Here is a 19,339-nt window from a genome sequence, read left to right as displayed (position 1 = left end):
AGCAGAGGGGATGTTTTTAGCTTGATAGGCAATGCAGTCAGCTGACTCTTTCAAGCATTTAATCAGTGGCACTTTGGCTTCTGACTTTCTGAAGTTAAAGCCACGTGATTCTGATGTACTAGAAGTATTAGTGGATTTTATTGTCAAAATCTGACATGTGCATGCCAGTCAGTAGTGCTTGACTTGCTTTTTAGGTGGCAAGCAAATTTACCTTGATAAGAGATAAAACAGTACAGCGATGGTATAACATACCCTAATATATTATTTGCATATTTAGATATCTGAAAAAGCAGCTTTGTATCCAGCACTATGCCATTCATGCCTATGATGCTTGGTGAAGTATTTCCCTGCTTTTGTGCCTACTTTCTCTTTAATACTGTCACCCTTTCATGGGGTGACACCCCAAAGTTGTGAACGGAGACCCAGAGTCCTTGCAGTGAGTTGTGAAATTGGCTGTTGGGTTTGTCTTCTATCATTTACTCCTCCGTTGCCAGCTTCCTTTCTGTAATGTCGTACACGGGTTGAGCCTTTGGGGATTACAGAATAGAGTGGTATCTACAGGGTAACAACGAGGGATTATATTGTTCCCCGCAGTGTCAAGTGGATAAGATGCCACCATATGGTGTGCAAGTTTTCTCAGAGCCTGGGAATTAGTGTTTTCTCATAACTCCCTCCTCCATTTCTAGATCTGATTAGAGGTGTAGGGATAGATGATACCTCACGTTGACTGAAGGACACAATGTTCTTTGACAGACCAAGGCCCAGGATAGGCAACACCATTTAAATCTTGCTGCTGACTGTGGGTTTATAAATGTTTTGGGTCATTAATGCAAACAATTAATTTGGTTAAATGGCTGTGCTTTGAAGTTCAGGTAAAAACACCTGGGAGCCTGCTTTGAGTCATTGGAATTAAGGAATTAAGTTTCCAGAGAATAATTTTAGCAGCTTTACACTCTGTCTGTAGAATTAGAGCTGTTACTTGAGTTAAAGAGGATTTTAAATATCTTCAGGGAAAAAAAAAAGATTTTTTCGTTTTGTTAATATTTGCATGTTTTCTGTTTTCAGCTTTATAAAATTAGACGAGGAAAAACTCGACCTCAAGCACTCTTGTTTCTCTGTATGATACTTCTGCTGATAGTTCTTCATACAAGTTACATGATCTACAGTCTTGCTCCTCAGTATGTGATGTATGGAAGCCAAAAATACCTGGTACAGGTGAGATGTCATACTTTTTAAAAAAAAAAAAATCTTCTTTATCAAAAATGTACTGTTTACAGCAACTTTTAAAGCCAAGCCCAGTCTCAGTGTTGACGACTCTTGTAGCCAGGTTTTTTAGCTATTCCTAAGGTCTCCTGGTAATCCACAAGCTGGAAACTGATTGTACTGTATATAACACAACTTGATTTCTAGATCATCCGCACACAGTGTAAAACTTTAAGTATTGCTTTACTTCTTTTGCCAAGACGGCTGCTTGCTTCCACTAGAGTTTGTTCTGGTACGCTTAGGTTGCTGAGTGGCTGCAGTGATTAGTTTTGGTGTGTGAGACAGTCTATAGACTGAAGGCAATGTTGTTCTGCAGTTGATAGTTTTGATGTGCATATCTGTGAGAAATGACAAAGATAACTTAGTACAGCAGAGGATAATCAGAATGAAGCTGAGGATGTGCTAATTAATCATGAGACACTTTGGACTGCCTGACTTCATGAAACTCATTGCACTTCTTGTTCTATAAAATCTTCTAGAGAATTAAGTGGTTAACATCAGTCTCTGCACAACTTAGGTGCCTCTGAAGTGCCTGCATACTAGTGCAGACAGCAGGGGAGATAAAAGGAGTTAGAAGTTTGCATGCAGTTGCAGGTCTGCAGTCTCCCCGGGATCAGCGCTATGGTGCAGTAGCTCATAGGCTGGAGTGCTGTTGGGGCTAGGTGTGGGCTCGAAGAGAGACAGGCTGAGATGGCCCATAGCCCAGCTGAGCATTACGTGAGAGAGCAGTGGGAATGCGTGGGGTTTTGCCTTGGGATGGATAAACCAGCTGAGTGTTTAGGGGTTAGGACTAGAGGGCAGGTTAGCATGGGTGTATGCTACAGGCTGTCTGATCAGGAGAAGGTAGCAGATGATCCCTTAAAGCACCTGTCAGTTAATTTCATGTTCACAGTCCCTGATCCTCATAGGAGCCACCCGGGTATCTGATGGAAAAGCAACACAATTGAGCACGAGCAATCCAGGAGGCTTCTGGAGTATGCTGACAACAACATCCTGAGGCAGGCAACTGAGGAGCTGAAAGAGGGAGATGCTGTCTTGGACCTGGTGCTGAAAACAAAGGGATCAAGGGCAGTCTTGGCTGCAGTGAGCATAAGATTAAAGTTCAGAATCCTGAGAGGAGTGAACAAGGCAAATAGTGGGATCACAAACGTGGACTCAGGAGAGCAGATTTTGGCCTGGTCAGGGACCTGCTTAAAAGAGTTCTAGCATGCAGAAATGAATTCTATGCTGGCAAAAGTGTAATTTATTTTTTTTTCTTTCACTGGATGAAGTGATACTGAACTCTTGCTGAGTCTTACAATAAATATTGTTAGTTTTTAGTTTATCTTTTAATCTAAGTAATAACTTCCGGCTTATTTCTTTTCTTTCAGTTGTCTTTGTGTAAGACTACTTTTGCTTTGTTTAATACTTGTGTAGTTTGCTCTGTGTAGTACTAATTATATTAAAGAATCTTAAATATGAATGTTAGAAATTCTAGCTACATAAAAATGAAAATGGTGTTCAGCTGATAGAGTTAATCAGATTACCGTTCCTCTTAGCACGGCAAATAGGATTCTTAATTTTTATTAAGAAGGTTTAATACTATAAAATGCTTTACTTTGTATCTCTGTTTAGGAATACATGTTTCATTTTTTTTCATGTCTGGTTTGTGAAAAGGTAGAAAACTTTCAGTGGACCTTTACAAGGTCTTGCCTTGCGTAGGAGAGAAGAAAGGGTTGCTAAGGAAAGAGGCTGATTTTATGACTGTAAGGTACACCCCAGTGCCCAGAGCTTGTGGAATGCATTTAGAGTTTGAATCCAGATATGTCAGGTGTATTAAATGACTGGAGTGTTCATGGAGAACAAGCATGATATCAGACCTGGAAAAAGCATAGATGTTATCGAAGGGAAGCTGCAGGTCTAGCTATCATTGCTTGTTGTATTTAAAATTCCTACTATTTAAAAATTAAAATGAATAGCAATAACAAAGACAAAATTTTGAAATGGCAAGATTCTGATTTTTTTGTGCTTTTTGTATGCCCCTGTATAATAGTACAATGTATAATGCTGTTCTTTTGAAAGAGGAACACTCTCAGACTGAGCAGGGTAAGCTGTAAAGGTGACAGCAAGCTGGAATGCATCCTGGATCTGGAACACTGCTAAATGTACACTGAATAATTGATATTTCATGTTTTCTGTTCTTATCCTATTGTTTCTTTCTACGTGTTGTCCTCTTCCTTTTGGTTCCACTTTAGTTCCTTATTCCTGTGCCTAATGATACTCCTTTTAGATCAGTTTCTCCTAAGGCAGTAGTGGTCTCCATGCTTCCATGTGTTTGCATGGAATGAAGTGAAGTGTTCATGCAAACTGCTGCTTTTTAGAGTAGGCACTTGGCTGCTTTTCTTGAATACTCACAGTGAAAGCTGAGTTTACTTAATTGGCAGAGTTTATCAGTATTGTCAGAAACATTTAATTTCATGTGCCAGCTTGTACTGATTTCTGGTAGGTTTTAAGGGATGTCTTTTCAGCCTGAAGGAGAAAAGGTGTTGACCCTTACTGATTTCTTTACAGGGCTTCCTGTTTAGGAAATAATAAGGGTGGAAGTAAGTACAGTAGCTATGACACCTTTTGAAGTGAGTTAGTTTATGAAAAAATCAATGCAGTACAAAGGATTTGCATTGGACTGTGCTAACATTATTTACCGATTATTCAAAAACAGATGTGGTACATAAAGACAGAAACAAGAATATTTGGACTTTCAATAGCTCACTTCAACACAATTCATCTTCCTCCACTTCGGCTATCTAAGTATATCGGATACTGTCGTCTGGCTTTTAGACCTGCAGTAAACTGTATTTGGTATCATTATGCAAGCCTAACACTTCCATGGTGTCTTCATCACCAAAATTGAATTCCAGATTCATTTTATGCACAGTTAAAAGGTTTAATTTCAGATACGAAGCTTTTATTTTTCATGAGTCTTCAAAAAGAACCCAAACTGTTAACTTTTTCTAAATAAAAGCATATTTAGAGATGTTGATGTTGTACAACTTATAGTTTACTCTGCGTATGCTGTTCAAAAACAATCTTAATCCCTTTGAATATTGTAAGAGGTTTGTCAAAGCTTTTTTTATGAAATGAAGAATGTATTGTGAGATGCCTTTTGTTTCAGGGACTGTCATTATGTACGGAAGAACATTGCTGGTAGACTAATGTACTAATTTTCCATATTTATAACAGAGTAATAAGACAATGGATGGCCAGACAAGGAATGTGACGACATTTGTATCTAAAGACTGTGATGCAGATGCACCTGAAGGTAAGATAAATTTAATTTCTTGTATTTCCTGTTATATGCGCATGCTCAGCTGTAATAAGCAGCTCAGTCTCTTCATGGCTTTGATTTGCTGTGGTCTAAGATGTAGCTTTGATCTATAGCTATGTCCAGAAAACAGCTTGCTTACAGTTTATTTAATTAATCTGAAGAAATTACTATTTCTAGTAGAAACCATGTGTAATAATGCATTCCAGTTAACTTTAAAAGTCTCCCATTTGCTTTAACATGTATGTAGAAGACCTTAAAAATAAACCCTACCTAGTGAATAGTTTAGGATCTGAAGTGTCACTTCAGTGTACATGTTTATCATACAAATATGCAGAGAAGTATTTTATTCAATTTCACAAGTTCAGATATTAGTTTTCCTGAGAACATTCTCAGGGCGACTTGACAGATGGCGGATTCTGCCACTTATATTAAGTTGTAAATATGAACTGTTCCATGAGCAACAGTACCAATGGAACTTGAAGTCTTTTACTATTTTCATGTAATCCTCTTAATTTGCCATTCACTGTAACATCCAATATAATTCTTGCTCGTCTGTGTTGTTAACCATCCATTTTTGACCAGAAGATGTATTGTGGATGTTTTGGAGCTGTGAGTAGTGACTAGCATGCAGATAACTAACTGTGGAGCTTTCCTTGACTTTCCATCTATGTCTATTTTTTTTTTTGAGAGAGAGAATGGTAGCATTTTATTGCATCTTTATTCCTCTGAAACTTGACTAAAACTGAGAATGAGTTTTAGTCTCGTTTCATTAAGAAAAACAAGCTATTGAAATCATGCTGGATTTCTTTTTTACAATGTTGGCTTTCACCTTCCTTTCCCTCTGCATACAATTTTTGTGGTGTGAATTGCACTAGCCATTGCACTACTGTTTATCAATTTTATTGATTGCTTTGGTCTCTTGTTTAAGAAATTGATCTTTAGCAAAAGATTTATGGCCTTCAGAATGGTCCAGATTTTTTTTGCCTGAAGCTCTTGGTTGTTCTCACTCTTGCAAACTTTCAGCTACGCTGTATAAAGAGGAGTTGAACTATGTATGTGTTTATATACATAGGAAAAGGCTTCACAGTGATCACTAATTGATTGAAAAGATAAATAGTTGTCCTGTGTTCTCATTTTCATATCAGTGTTATCTAGCTACTGAATTCAGACTATGCTTCCAGAAGGTCTTAGCAGATCCTCAGGTTTTCTTCCTACTTATGTTGTTGGGAAAGATGTAATTTTGAACTGTTTTTGTACTAGTGGAAATAACTAGACCATTAGTTCTTTGTTCCCAGTCTCTCAGGCTGTGGTGTCTTTTGCAAGGTGGTTCCCTTGTATTTAGACTCATCTTAAAATTTAGTATATAGGTGTTAGTCTTATTCCTAGTGGTTCATCTCATTTCCCAGTGGGGATGGATTTTTCTCTTGTCTCCCCAATACTTGAAATAAATAATTCATCCACCTTTATTTTTGATGACTATTATTTTTAGACTTAATGCAGTTTCAAGTGTTTGGATATTTTGACAAACGTAGTCGTTCAATTCGCATGGAAGCTGCTATATTTTGTGATTTAAAAATAGGAAGTTCTGTGGCAGAGTTTAGAAGAGCAAAATCTCTCATCTTTCAAAATGAGATCACTTAGAGCAGGTTGTACAGATCTTTTTTTCTACTAAACAGCTTCTCAGCTTGGCTAGTATTTGCTGGGAGAAGAATATACTCACTGGCATTGATCAGCTTATTAGTCTTGACTTCCCTGGGAGGAATTCAAGTAGGCTGATTTCCTCACACTTGGTTGCTTAATTGTAGGAACTGTGGTTGGACTGAAACTTCCTAAATACCACCTGTTCTTGGTGATATTTTTTGAGTACTTTGAATATGTTGTGTGATTTTTTTTTTTTTCCCCAATTTGCTTTGATCAATGGAAACAATATAGTTGATGCTTAAAACTAGAGTTCTGTTGTGCTGAACACAAGAGTTGGCCTGTGTAAGTGATGGCTTTGGTGTGCCATCATTAGCATGTGGTGTTGTACTGGGTATCTTTGAGTCGTGTTCTCCTTTCTTAATAGGGAAGAAATGGAGAAAGTATTGATATGCTGTCCTGTGTTAGCCTGCTGTAAGTGGAAGATGGACATTTCTTAAATCTAAACATGAATGTGATCACAAGGCTGTAGTGGAGTTCTGTTAATTACAGATACAGTCAGGCCATTAAGTGTTCTTATAGATGCAAGAAAATTTTCTTTTGTAATGCTCAACTTTAAAAAAACAAAACAAAACAAACCCCCAGAAAACCAACCAAACAAACAAAAAAACCAACCCAAACATTGCATTAGTGAATACACTTCATTCACTGTTTCTTCCAGTCAATTTTAGACAGTGGAAATGTGAAGCTCACCTTGGAATACCTTCCATTTTTAATTCCTGATAATGAAAGCTAATGAAAATAACTTGTAGATGCCACTCTGAAGCTCTGTGATCAGATAGAGTATGCTGACAAGTGAAACTTCTTTTGAAGGTAGGAACTAGATTTTTAAATACAACTTATTTTTTTTTTTAAGGATACTTGACACAGCAAAAATAGATGCAACTAACTTCAAGTTAAGATAAAGGTTGGCCATGCACTTGTAGTTTTCATTTACTTCTCTGGTACTAGGTCTTTACCTTATGTAAACCACTGAACTGGAACTAAATGTAAATATTGATTTGCCTTTTTAACAGTTTATTTTGTTTTATTTAAACTGGATTAATTCTAACAGGTGTTTTTCCTTAAACTTAAAACAAACTAATACCTTTTAATGGCTGTGCTGATAGATAAGCTTATAGCAGATTGCTCTGTTCTATTGAATACTCAGATGTTGTATATATGATCTCTACTTAGTGTAAATAAGTATATTTTTTCTGAGATGGTAGGAGGGACCTGAACTGATCATCTAGTAGCAGCTAATGCTCTCAAAAACTTCAGTATTGTTAAAACTTCAGGCTGTAATGGGCAGTGGTTTTTATATATGTATTTCAAACCAGTGTTTGGCTTGATGAAAAGGGCTGTTACACTTTCTGAAGAAATGTAAGTCAGTTAAAATATAATCTTATAAAAAAAACATGCTTAGGTATTTATGAAGAAGTATATAATTTGTGGGGTTTTAACATTATATTATCTGCTTCCATGCAGCAAAGCTTGTCTCTGTTTACTCCTGGCATGCAGGAGGTGAATCTGCTTTAGGCTGAGTGCCAGAGGCCGTGATAGCATAACTGCATGGAACAGACAACCGAAGCCAAAAAGTAGTAGAGCAGGCTACATCTTATAACTCAGTCAAGTACCTTTTCTTGGTTGCATTTAAAGATCTTTCACAAAAAGCTTGTGTTCTGCTTAACACAGACTTTTAAAAAGCTTTTTAAATAGTATTTTGTAGCAGCAAATATAATGTGTTTGTTATAGGCAAAAGAGGCATTAGTTTTCCGTGTTCAATAGGGTTGGGCAAAGACCTCATCTGATCATTGTTTTCAAGGACTAATGGCGTCAGAACTGCTGGATCCACAGTTCAGTTGAGCATAAGGTCAAGCAAAGGAGTTCAATTATGTGATTAAGACTGTTGCAGCTGGACTAATGCTTTGACAACTTCGTATAGGTTTAGTTAAACAGGTTAGTGAGAACTAATGTAAATGAGCAATGACTCAGCTGCAAGCTTGTATACAAGGCTTTTCCCAACCTTAGTTATGAGGTCTGATAAGCCCTATCTGCCTCTTTCTAGACCAGGAAAAACAATGCAAGCTGTTTTTGAAACATCATTTACTTTAAATGCAGAACCTGCTATGAATCCCCCTTGACTTGGGGGGCCGTTTATTTCCTTAGTTGGGCAAATGAGCCTTACCTGAGGCCTGCTAAATGCAGGCTGCAGTCTGTCTGCCGGGCCTTTTGTGTAGACCTGCACTGACTCCAACTGCATGTCAAGTGGGAAAGAAAGAAGTTATCTCCACTTCTAAGGCTTTGAACTGAGCAGGACTTACTGCACTAATTAGATTTGTGCCTTGTAGGACTCTCCTGTCACCTGGAAATCTGCAAGTGCAAGACTTCACACTTTGTTTTAGCCTGAATAAAGACTAGATGGAGACATTACTCAAGCTGGAAAGGAAAGCCAAATATGAATGCTGAAACAGGAGCAGATTCTTTGTTTCTCCTTAAGAGAAATCCAGGAGGCACGCAAAGTGAAAGCACAAGCAAGTTGCTCGGAACCTTTAATATTATTAATTTTTTATTAAGTATCTTATGACCGTAGATTACCACTTCTAGATGGTTGTTTTAAATGAATTAATTTGCAAAGTTATAAAATGCTTCACAAAAAGCCTAAATGAGGTTTTTAGCAAGGACTTTATCCATTTTCATGTTACTTTACTGAGCGACCTTACTAGTACTTTACACTGAATACTTACATCTAACACTATTGAAGTCCTCTGTAGTAATGAGAACTCAATATAAATAAGCACAATGGTGCGGTTTGACTGCGGAAAGCTCTGTTTGGCAGCTATAAATAGTATGAGTAGTGAAGGGTGCCATAGATCTTCTCCTGTAGTACATTGCTTCTAGACATGCAGTTAGAGAAGCATCAATTGCTACACTTTTTTCTACACCCCACCACTATGGACAGATATGAGCTGCTCTGAACTGCCTCTTGTCCCTCCAAGAGATCAAAACTGAAGAGAGAAGAAACTGGATTTACTAAACAGTCCAAAATGTTAAATGAAGTTTAACAGTAAAGCAATTAGATATTCTCTTCTTGGATCTATATACTAGTTCTATTGCCTGTTGGATTTAAGCCTAACAGTAAAGTGAGTTGCTCTGATATTATCAGTACTTTGGAATAAGTTCAAGCTCTTTACAAAGGATTGAGGGGTATGTGCCCATTCTCAAGAGAAAGTAATCAACTCAGTGTAAGAACCCCTCTGAGTAAAAAACCTACCAAGATTTTGTCTACACAATGCCTTTTAATAAAGGCAATTCTCTTACCAAAAGAAGGCCTCTCTATAAATAGCAGTACCACCAAATCTCTTCATCATTGAGAAGTATTAATTACAATATGTATTGGAAATATTTTCAGTGAAATGTTGGGAGCTGCTTCTGCTGGTGTAATCAGATTCTCTTTTAGACTGTTGATGAATTCACTGCATAATGTGCTCAAGAACAGCCATGCAGAAAACTGATGTAACTACAGCTGCTGAAGCCGCATACAGATGTCCATCTTCAAATACGGATTGCCCAATAGAATTATAAAGGATCAATTCATGAAGATGGTCTTTTTCACTGCCAAGGACATGTCCTGCACCTAGGTTGGATGAATGACCTTGGACTGGGCAAATCCTGTCTGAACTGTGAGAAGGAAGCCTGACTGGATTAGAGTCAGTTATATCGTAAATTGTGTCTGAAGGAGGCAAAAGATGGGAAAGGATGGGAAGGAAGCCATTGTTTTCAGAGCATCATTAATGAGAAAATCACTAATTCACACCCAACTTCTTATTTAAAAGAATTTGGCACTGGGTCTTTTAAGTTGGACTCTTTAGTATATAGTCGTAACTGTCTTTGTTCTCCAGAGAATAAGTAAGGCATTCCAGCACTGAAACTTGCCCTACCTTGTCAAATGCTTCTTTGAGTGGTAGCTGGCTATAAATACTTCGGTCTAAGGATAGAATATGAGCTGCTCGGTGTAAGGATATTAAGAGGTCAAGATCACTCTGTTAAAGTATCTTCTTTCTCCCTGTCCTCCAATTCTTTTCCATGTAGCATGGTCTCAGGATGGGGAAGACAATGAATCCTTCTCACACAGGACAGACATCTTTCTGGTCAGCTAAAGACAATGAATCCTTCTCGCACAGGACAGACATCTTTCTGGTCAGCTAAAGACAATGAACCCTTCTCGCACAGGACAGACATCTTTCTGGTCAGCTAAAGACAATGAATCTTTCTCGCACAGGACAGACATCTTTCTGAAGTGGTCAGCTAAAGAGAGTATGAGGCAAATAGAAAGGATATGATAAAAATTAGGGTATCATTGAAGGTCAAGTGGTGTAATGTAGTTTGAAGGAGAATTCTGAACTAGTGTAAGCTGAAGCTCGTAACCAAGCTGATACTGGAGAATGCGGCATGTAGCTGATGGAAGGTGTTTTAATTAGAACAAAAATTATAGGTTATGCTGTCCATTGACTGCTTGCTATCTGGAATCTTGCATCCATGTTCATCCCCAGGGTATTGCCTTTGAAGTTTATCAATAGATGTGTCTTGAAAATAAGAAATGTTGCCTATAGTTACTTAAAAATAAGATGTTCAAGGGAGACTTGGAAAACATCTCCTGTAGAAGTTCAAGTTTAAGTCAGTGGTTTAAAGGCAAGAAACAGCAATTTTATGGCTTGCGTGCAAATGCAATTGGCCAGTGTTCGTAATTAACCTAAATTGTACGTAGTGTTTCAAAAGGTATCTAGTTTCAACAAAACCACAGAGAACGCTTTTTTCCCTCTGCAGGTTGATCCAATGGTTTATTGCTTCCCTGTAGAAAAAGGACACTATCTCTGGAATTAACATAGCTTCAGGTTTTAGTCATTGGTTCATGCTGTACATCCTCACTATACGCATGGCCTTGTAGCATTAGTATTTTTTCCACTTGAAGGTATTTAATAAACATTAAAATCAAGTCATCCTTTAAACTTCTGAGAAATGAGATTAACAGGTTTCGCTCTTTGAATCTTATTAAATGGTTTTCTTCTAGTCTGTTAATACATGCAAATCTTGGCATTCTCTCAGATTCGCTGTAACCAGGCTCAAATGGAAGCCTTATAGCTGGATGCAGTTTTCCATTGTAGTGCCATAGCTGTGCTAGGATGAACTCCAAATTTAAAATGGCAAAAAGGACTGATAGGCTCTTTGAATGTATAGAGGAAAGTGGTGAAAACTCTTGCTTATGTTTAGCTAAAGTTTGTTTGTGCTTGCTTGTTTGTAAGATCTAGTACCTTCTTTCTAGAACTAACTCCTGTATTTCCTGTTCGTACATGCCACTTTATTTAAATTTGACTGTTAGTATAAAGCTGGACTGATTCCCATGGCTTACATCATTTTCTGTCTCTCTAGCTCTATATCAGGTTGGGTTTGATTAGCAGATATTGGATGCAGCTTATCTGTAGCTTGAGTCACTGGAAAAAAGCAGAGTTTGCCTTCTGAATGGTAGCTTGTCCCAAATAGTTTTTCCAGGTTCCTCACTGGTGTCTCGTTTCCAAGTTCCTGGCTACCCCTTAGCCTACCAAATCTTTTCCTTTGGCAGGATTTGATTTCAAAGCTACTGAGTAGCTCCTGTTGAATAAGGTAGGTTTTTGAACTTTTAGGTGCCATTGAACTACTACTTCCAAAAACACCAAACAGCTGGGATGAAGCAGCAGGCAGCTTTTTGTGCTTGCACATTAGACCTAATTTAAGTTTTAGGTAGCTGCGAACTATTGTTTAACATCTCAGTGATTTGATACTCCTGCTTCTGTAGTGCACTGTAGTACTTGAAAGCGCTCTCAGCTTGAAATGCTGGAAGCTTAGTGATTGACATTTCTTTAAATGGGGAGATATTGTAGCTACATACGACCAGTTGGGAAATGTTTTCAGATCCTTGCTATATGCAAATGAACCAGTTCCAGTAGTATGTTTTCCAGCATGCTTTTCAGCCTCATAAAGGGTCAAAGGTGTTAAATTTATTGTGCAAATTTAATTAACCTTGAGGCAAGTGTTGGTGAAGCTCTATAATACTCCCATTATTGTGAAAGCTGAAAGAGTGACAACTTGAAGGTTTGAGAAATTTCTGGAAAGCGTTAGCTGAGGTAAAGAGATCGCTGGTATGGGATGCCACAAACTGAAAATTGTAAAAGCTTTGTGTAGTAGATGGATTTTAGCTAGTGAAACCAGAGAAGCAGCAGCAGAGGGGCTGGGTTGTGAAATGCAAAGACAGACTCAACAGCTGAATGAAGCTAGTATTAATTTTGTGTGTGTATATATGTGTGTGTGTGTATATAACAGCAGAGAATATGGAACAAGTGGGGATGTGCTCAAACAGAAAGAATGAGGAAAAACACTTTTGTAGAAACTGCTGCCTAACGGGCCACTGAGAACATAATCATTTTTTTTCCCCTGTTTGACCAACAGAAAAGAAAGGAATAGCGCATTTGTGTCTGGACGTGGATGTTACTGCCACTCCATGAATCTGTTTCCAGAGAAAGCTGTGGAAATGATACTTGAAATATAATCTTAAACTTCTGTGGAAGCTGGAAATCCTGGAGTGACCTATACACTTAGTGAAATATGGATGAAGATGTTAAGTTGCAAGATGCAAAAGGGAAACTTGTAATTACAAACCTGTTGATATACCTGCTAATATCTGAAGACTCCTGACTCTTATTTTCTCTTGTTCATCTGAACACTTTGATGTGACCAAAGCCAGAACCAGAAAAGAGTCCATGTTCTGTCTCAAAGCTTGAGTCTCGATCAGAGTATTTCTTTCTAAATTTTATTACTTTCTGCTTATTTCCCCTGTTTTGTATTTGAATTTTTTTAAGAAAAACAGTACATGTGTCTCAAGATTGCTTACAGTACTGTAGCACTCCTTCCCTCTGATGGTTATAAGGGATTCTGATCACTTGGCAGATATTTATGCTAGAAATGGAAGTGTCATTGCTTCTTGAGAGAAAGTAATTGGACATTATGCAGTGATGAATATGGTTGTATGGGTCTTACACCATTAGGTGTCACTTGGTTTATTACCTAGTTGAAGTGTCATGGTTTTTTGTGAGCCATTAACTTCTTCATGCCATTGCTTTGTACAGGCAAAGTTACTTAGCTCTTTTTTTGGTCAGTTTGATTGCTATAAATTGATGATAACTGTTTACATGATCTTCCTGTTCCTAGTGAAATGTTGAATTGCAGGACAAAATTAAATAATTGGACTTTTATTCTGTGTCCTCTGTAGCCACATGTAGCCAATCCTTGTCTTACACATTTCTGTAGTCTTTCATAAGTGGTCTGAGCTACAACAGTTCTCTTGTCCAAAGTGAGATATCAAATTAAGAAGTTAATTTTATTTTGAAGTTTGGGAAAGCATTACATATATTGCTGCAAAGAAAATATTGCCATTATAACAATAACAAGGCTTTGTCAGTGTCCTTAGTTGACCTTAGTTGCTTAAGGGGCATAGCTATCTGGGAATCATTCTGCCATCCAGTAAAACCTTTGCTATCATAGGTCTTTCAGGTAAAATAATCCCAAGGCGTCTTCATATTCAGCTGTTGTTTTGTTTCTAGTAAATAAAGGCATGTTTCTCTGAGGCCACTTTCAAACTTGAAATCTTTGCCCTGTACCTGCTCAGTTCATAGGAATCCTAGTTTTTCACACTTTGTTTCAAATACTGATACACTGTCAGAGAAAAACATTGATATTGATACTACTTGTAAGTGCCAGATGACATTTTAGAAGGTGATTAGTAGTCATCTATCCAGCTGTGTTCTGCAAGTTACAGCATCCAAAGCCAGCTGTTCTTACTCTAGTTTACTCTATTTGTCAAAATGCATTTTAGCTTTACAGGAAAGCCATAGTAAGAAAATATGTGCATTTAAAAAAAAAACAATTTAGAGGCAGTTTACTTGTTTTATTGTAATGTAGAACTGACTTGGCCTGTAGGAGTGTTTTTCATTCTGTGATAGAAGATGCTGCTTGTCTTAAGTCCCATGATCAAAAAGAAGCATACGGGAATGGCAGGAAATAGTAAAATAAGTGTGTCATCGTATCTCAGTAGTACAATGAGAAATAATATCTGGAAATCAACAAAAGAAATAATGTGTTTAAGATGTCACAGCTGTTGAAGTACTGCTGCATCTGAGGTACCAGAGATGTGCATTAACCAGCATCCCATATAAATGTTCCTGTTCAAGCTAGATGATTTAAACAGAGTTGGGCCACACACCAGATGCAGGACCATAAGTAATGTCTTGAAGGAAGAAATGCGGTTTTCCCCTTAATTACACTTTCCCAGGTGACTTCTCAAACCTTTCAGAATGTGATATATAATTTAAGTTTATAAACACATCAAACCCTTTCTTGAAGCTTAAGTTGCAAGTTGGAGTGCAAGCAGTAGCTGCTTTCTGCAACACAGCTTTTGAATGATGGGCAGCAGGGCCATAGGAAACAGTGTTCTTGGATACCTTCGGTGCTTTTAGGATTGGGAATATGAAATGCTTATCCATTCTGGCTCGGTAAAGCTGCAGGTTTTCCCTTGGAAGTGGTTTTGAGTGTATTTTAAGTAAAACTAGGTTCTGCTTGAAATTGGGCATGTAAACTTCATCTGTCTGTGGATAACATTCTTATTCTCAGTTTGGGTTTTCCATCCAAAAGGCCATGTTTAGTGTTAGGTCTATCTGTGTTGTCTTTCTCTGCTTTCATGTAAGGTGAATTGTAATGATTTTGAGCATGCACAGGACCTCAAGAGCTAGTCTGGTCCAACCCTCCAGCAGGGTCTAGGAGAGCAGGTTGCTCAGCTCCATCCAGTTGTGAATGTCTCCACAGATGTAGATTCTGAAACCTCTTTGGGTAGCCTGCTTCAGTGTTTAACCATGCTGATGGTCAAATGTCTCCTGTTATCCAATAGGAATATTTCTTGCTGCAACTCTGTCATCTGTTGTCCTTTTGTTGTGCAGGTCTAGGAAGAAGCTCGCCCTGTGTTTTGTAGGTCCCCACTAGCCAGCAGAGGTAGCAGTAAGACACACCTGCAAGCACCTTTGCTCCAAGATGAACAAACACATCTTCCTTGTTTGTGATGTTCTCTAGCTGTTGCAGGTATTCCACTGGACTTGTTCCAGTATATTAATGCTTCTTTCTGACTGGGGTGCCCAGAATGGCACTGTTGCAGATGCAGTTCCAGTAGGAATAGGAGGAAGTGATCATTACCCTGGACCTGTTGGCTGAACTCGTGTTAGTGGAGCCTGGTGTTCAGTTACACTTTTGAGTTGCAGATGAGCACTGGTAACTACGTGTTCTGTTTGTCTACTGGGACACGAAGTGATTTCTGTGAAGGTGCATTGTATCTGGTCAACCCTCAGCCTGTACTGATGCTTAGTGTCCCGTTATTCCAGGTACAGGACTTCTGTCTCTGTTAAACTTCGAGGACTATTTCAAGGGGCTGGAAAAATAGGCTCCCTCTGAATCTTACCATGTAGCGTGTTGGGCCTCTGCTCCCCACTTCTCCCCAGTCTGATCTGCAGACTTACAGAGGATGTAATCTGTTTCATTGTCCAGTTCATTAATGAAGAGGTAAAATAAGTAGGCACCTCAGTATTGACTCCCAGAGAATGCCAGTGTCTTTAAATGGCATTGTTCATAACAGTTTGTAGCTCTTCCCTAAGAAATCATTTCCTTCCATATGCTTTTGTGAAAACTTGCTGTATTCTGAGAGGCATGAGAGGCAGGCTGCATTATCTGTAAATAAGCTCTCATAATTTGAGTTTTCTGTGCAAGAAATAACTTTTTAGACTTTAAGATTTGTTTATCAACATCTTTGTTTATCCTGGTAATTCATCTTAAACTAGCTTATCTGCTTCTTGGAAGAAGCCTTTGTTTAAAAATATTAGTACATTGAGCTTAAGGATCTTCTAATTCACCAGTGGACTTGAAATAAAAAGATATTTGACTCCTCAGCGAGTTGTGGCTATTAGTGCTTGTCATCCTTTGTTTAAAAATTTGTTTTGTCTTGAATCCTGGCTGTTTTGCTTTGCTTGGTCAGCAGTATGTAATATGCTCTATTCTTGAAGTGGGGGCAGTTCAGTATAGGAGGCTTGGTAGCTTTCCACATGTACTTTTGTCCCAAATGATCAAGATATGTCAGCAATAATCACAAAGATCATTCTGGGTAACAAATCGTTATCTTAATTCTGGTTATTCATTATAACTTACTCTGAATTATGTCATATGGAGGCATAAGTTAGTTAAAAATGTCATTTGGTAAGATCTTAGTTCAGAAGGAATAACTGAAATTTGGTTGGCTGAACTGGTGACACATTCCATAGAAACACTTTCTCAAGGTCAAACTGTTCTAAAATATTTACCATCATCTATTCAAATTACTGTAGAGAGCCATCTGAAAGTCTTTTAGCTGTTTTTTAATTCAAGTAAGCAGCTGGAGAGCTGCAGATGGTGTTGACAATACTATCTGCAATTATGGAGCATCTTCACTTTATTGGCATTTCTTACTTTATCAGAAACTTCACCTTTTCTATGGATGTGTCATGCTAGCATGGAGTGTTGTGAGTGGTGTGCTACTTGACATTTTTTTTTCTCTTTTGTGGGGTAAGTACTATTAGCTGGTGTTAACAGTGGGGGCAGAAATCAGGTTTTGCTGTGTAACTGAGTTTAGCCTGGAAAACTAGGAAGGATTAGTTCAGCCAGATTCCTTCCTTGTATGTTTTAGTGGAGAAATGCACTTTCTGTAATTAAGTTGTTTTGTGCTTTAATTATCTGTAGAATGTGCCTAGTTATGTGTTGTACCCCTTGTGTCTAGTAGTTGTGAAATCCCTGTTTAACTTCTTTTTTTGACTGCTGATACTGTGTAATAGATTCCAGAAATCATAATGTAGTATTTAATTTGGTATTTTGAATTATTCTGTTGGTTTTATCAAGTATAAGTCATTGGAGAACTGTTGAAGGAGTGGAATTGTTTCTCTGTTTAGATACAGTCATTCTAGGGATTGAGTTTGGAGGGAATCATCTTGGCAAGGTCAAGCAGCAGACCTTCCTGAAAAAGACCTATCCTTAACTCCTCACTTTTTCTCTCCCCAGGAGGTAGTGAGCTGTAGTCTGTGGTACTGGTAAAACAGTAGTTATCTACTTGTTATGTTGAATCTTTAAATAAAATATTTACCTTCAGAAACTGATTGTTAGTTTTTTTAGATGGCTGCTAAAAGTTAAATTAAATAAGCAGCAGCACATCACTCACCACTTTAGGAGGTGGGAAGTCTCTCCTTCAGCGGCACCTAGGGGGTGTTTCCAAATCTGGGGTAGGAATTGAGGGAGGAACAGGAAAATTCTGGGTTGCTTACTTTCTCTAGCATTCAAATTGTTTACATTCAAATTTGTTTAGATACCAATTTCTGCTCTGAAATGGGCTTTAGGTGGGGTTCAGAGCATAGTAAATGAGAAAAAGAGATGTTATATGTTAGGGTGAACTTGTTGCACCCCTTCTTACACTGCAGAGACGTCAGCTGGCTTGTGTGTCCTGCTGGCTGCCCTCTGACACGACCTCCCGAGTGTCATAGGCTCAGTGTCACATACAAGCCTTGAATGTTCCCTGTCCACAGTCTTAAAAATGCCTTGACAATTTGATTCTTACTTCTGTTAAAATCTGCTGCTTCAAAGGAAAAGAAAACTGAAGTAGTATTTTCAGATGTGGCTGTATTTACGGTGTTAGAGAAGGAGCAAGATTTAACCAGTACTGTCAGGTGACAAAAAACCCAGTATGTAGTGGGGATTTTTTTGCCTGACTCAACGTTGTAGTTGACTTTGTTTTTTACAAAACTTATACAATCCCGGTAAAGAAACATTTTTCAAAGTACTGAAATGTGTTTTAATACAGAATCTGCTTTGTATTTCCTCCTTATGGCTGCGGTTTATCTAAAATGGGAAGTAACTAGGATCTGTCAGAACAGAATGGACACATCCGTAGGAGAAATTGTACCCAACAGTAGTGGTGTTACTGTGTAAGTCTTAGCATAGTGCTATCTGTTTTCACATTCACTCTCCCATAATAACAGAAATCCCTCCTGAGTGCCTTCTTGGTAGAAGAGAGTAGATTTGATTTCATGGAGTATAATTGTTCTTCAGAGCTGAATACTCCAAAACTGTTGAATTATTAACCCATAAATTGGCATTGCCTGATTTTTATTTCTTCTGTTAATCAGTACTATTTGCTTTCCTTTTAGATCAGTGTATTGTTACGCGGACATACCTCTTTCTTCATAAATTTTGGTTCTTCAGTGCTGCCTATTACTTTGGGAATTGGGCATTCATTGCAGTAAGTACTTTTGATTATAGAGATCACTGAATAAGTTAGATAACTTACAGTAGCTGTCATTGAATCATTTGCGTCATGACACTGCCATTTCATTTTAATATATTTGCCCTGTATGTCCCTTAATTGAATAATAATAACTTTTGCAACTTATTTTGAATTTGCAGGTCTTTTTAATTGGGTTAATTGTTTCATGCTGCAAAGGCAAGAAATCAGTCATTGAAGGTGAAGTGGATGAAGATGATTCAGACATGAGTGATGATGAACTGTCTGTTTATTACCGTTGATAGCCTTTTGCCTTCAAGATGGGAAAATGTAATGTAAAATTATGTTGAAAGTTATACCCATGTGGAATTGGTATCCAAATGAGCATCCTTGCACCTGTAGAAATAGAGGAAATAAGTGTACTCACTAAAGGGGTGAAAAACTGAATGTCACTTTTTGAGTATCACTGTTGTATCAGAACAACTATTGAAGCTCGGTTTAAATAATATATAGAAAATATGGTTTTATGATCAAATGTATATGTAACTTTCTGATGAGCTGGTGTAACTATTTCATAATTGATCATGTTTTTCTGTTAACTTAGGTTTTCTTAAAATACTTTCATACCTAACTTGTATGGCTTTTTTTATTCAAGCTTATAAATAAAACTAGCTAAAATCCTGCAAAACACTTGGTACAAACATTGCCAGAAAGATTTGGATGAG

General features: G+C 37.8%; 1 protein-coding gene across 1 annotated transcript; it reads left to right on the top strand.

Moving 5' to 3' along the window:
- The first annotated feature begins 1,050 nt into the window (after window positions 1-1,050).
- Window positions 1,051-19,242, top strand: LMBRD1 (LMBR1 domain containing 1). The gene is made up of 4 exons (XM_010075672.1): window positions 1,051-1,215; window positions 4,483-4,561; window positions 18,541-18,632; window positions 18,797-19,242. Exons 1-4 carry the CDS (start codon window positions 1,120-1,122, stop codon window positions 18,914-18,916), a joined length of 387 nt encoding a protein of 128 aa, XP_010073974.1. The 5' UTR covers window positions 1,051-1,119; the 3' UTR covers window positions 18,917-19,242.
- The last annotated feature ends 97 nt before the right edge of the window (window positions 19,243-19,339 follow it).

Source organism: Pterocles gutturalis, unplaced genomic scaffold (genome assembly GCF_000699245.1).
Source record: "Pterocles gutturalis isolate BGI_N339 unplaced genomic scaffold, ASM69924v1 scaffold43332, whole genome shotgun sequence".
Taxonomy (NCBI): Eukaryota; Metazoa; Chordata; class Aves; order Pterocliformes; family Pteroclidae; genus Pterocles; species Pterocles gutturalis.
Note: the sequence above shows the minus strand (reverse complement) of the source record. Positions and strands in the feature narration are given on the sequence as shown.

Excerpts from the sequence above, each read along its gene's own strand:
- LMBRD1 (XM_010075672.1), top strand. The coding sequence starts at position 1,120 with ATGATACTTCTGCTGATAGTTCTTCATACAAGTTACATGATCTACAGT. Across the intron at positions 4,562-18,540 it reads TGATGCAGATGCACCTGAAG|ATCAGTGTATTGTTACGCGG; the intron begins GTAAGATAAATT and ends CTTTCCTTTTAG. Across the intron at positions 18,633-18,796 it reads GGAATTGGGCATTCATTGCA|GTCTTTTTAATTGGGTTAAT; the intron begins GTAAGTACTTTT and ends TTGAATTTGCAG.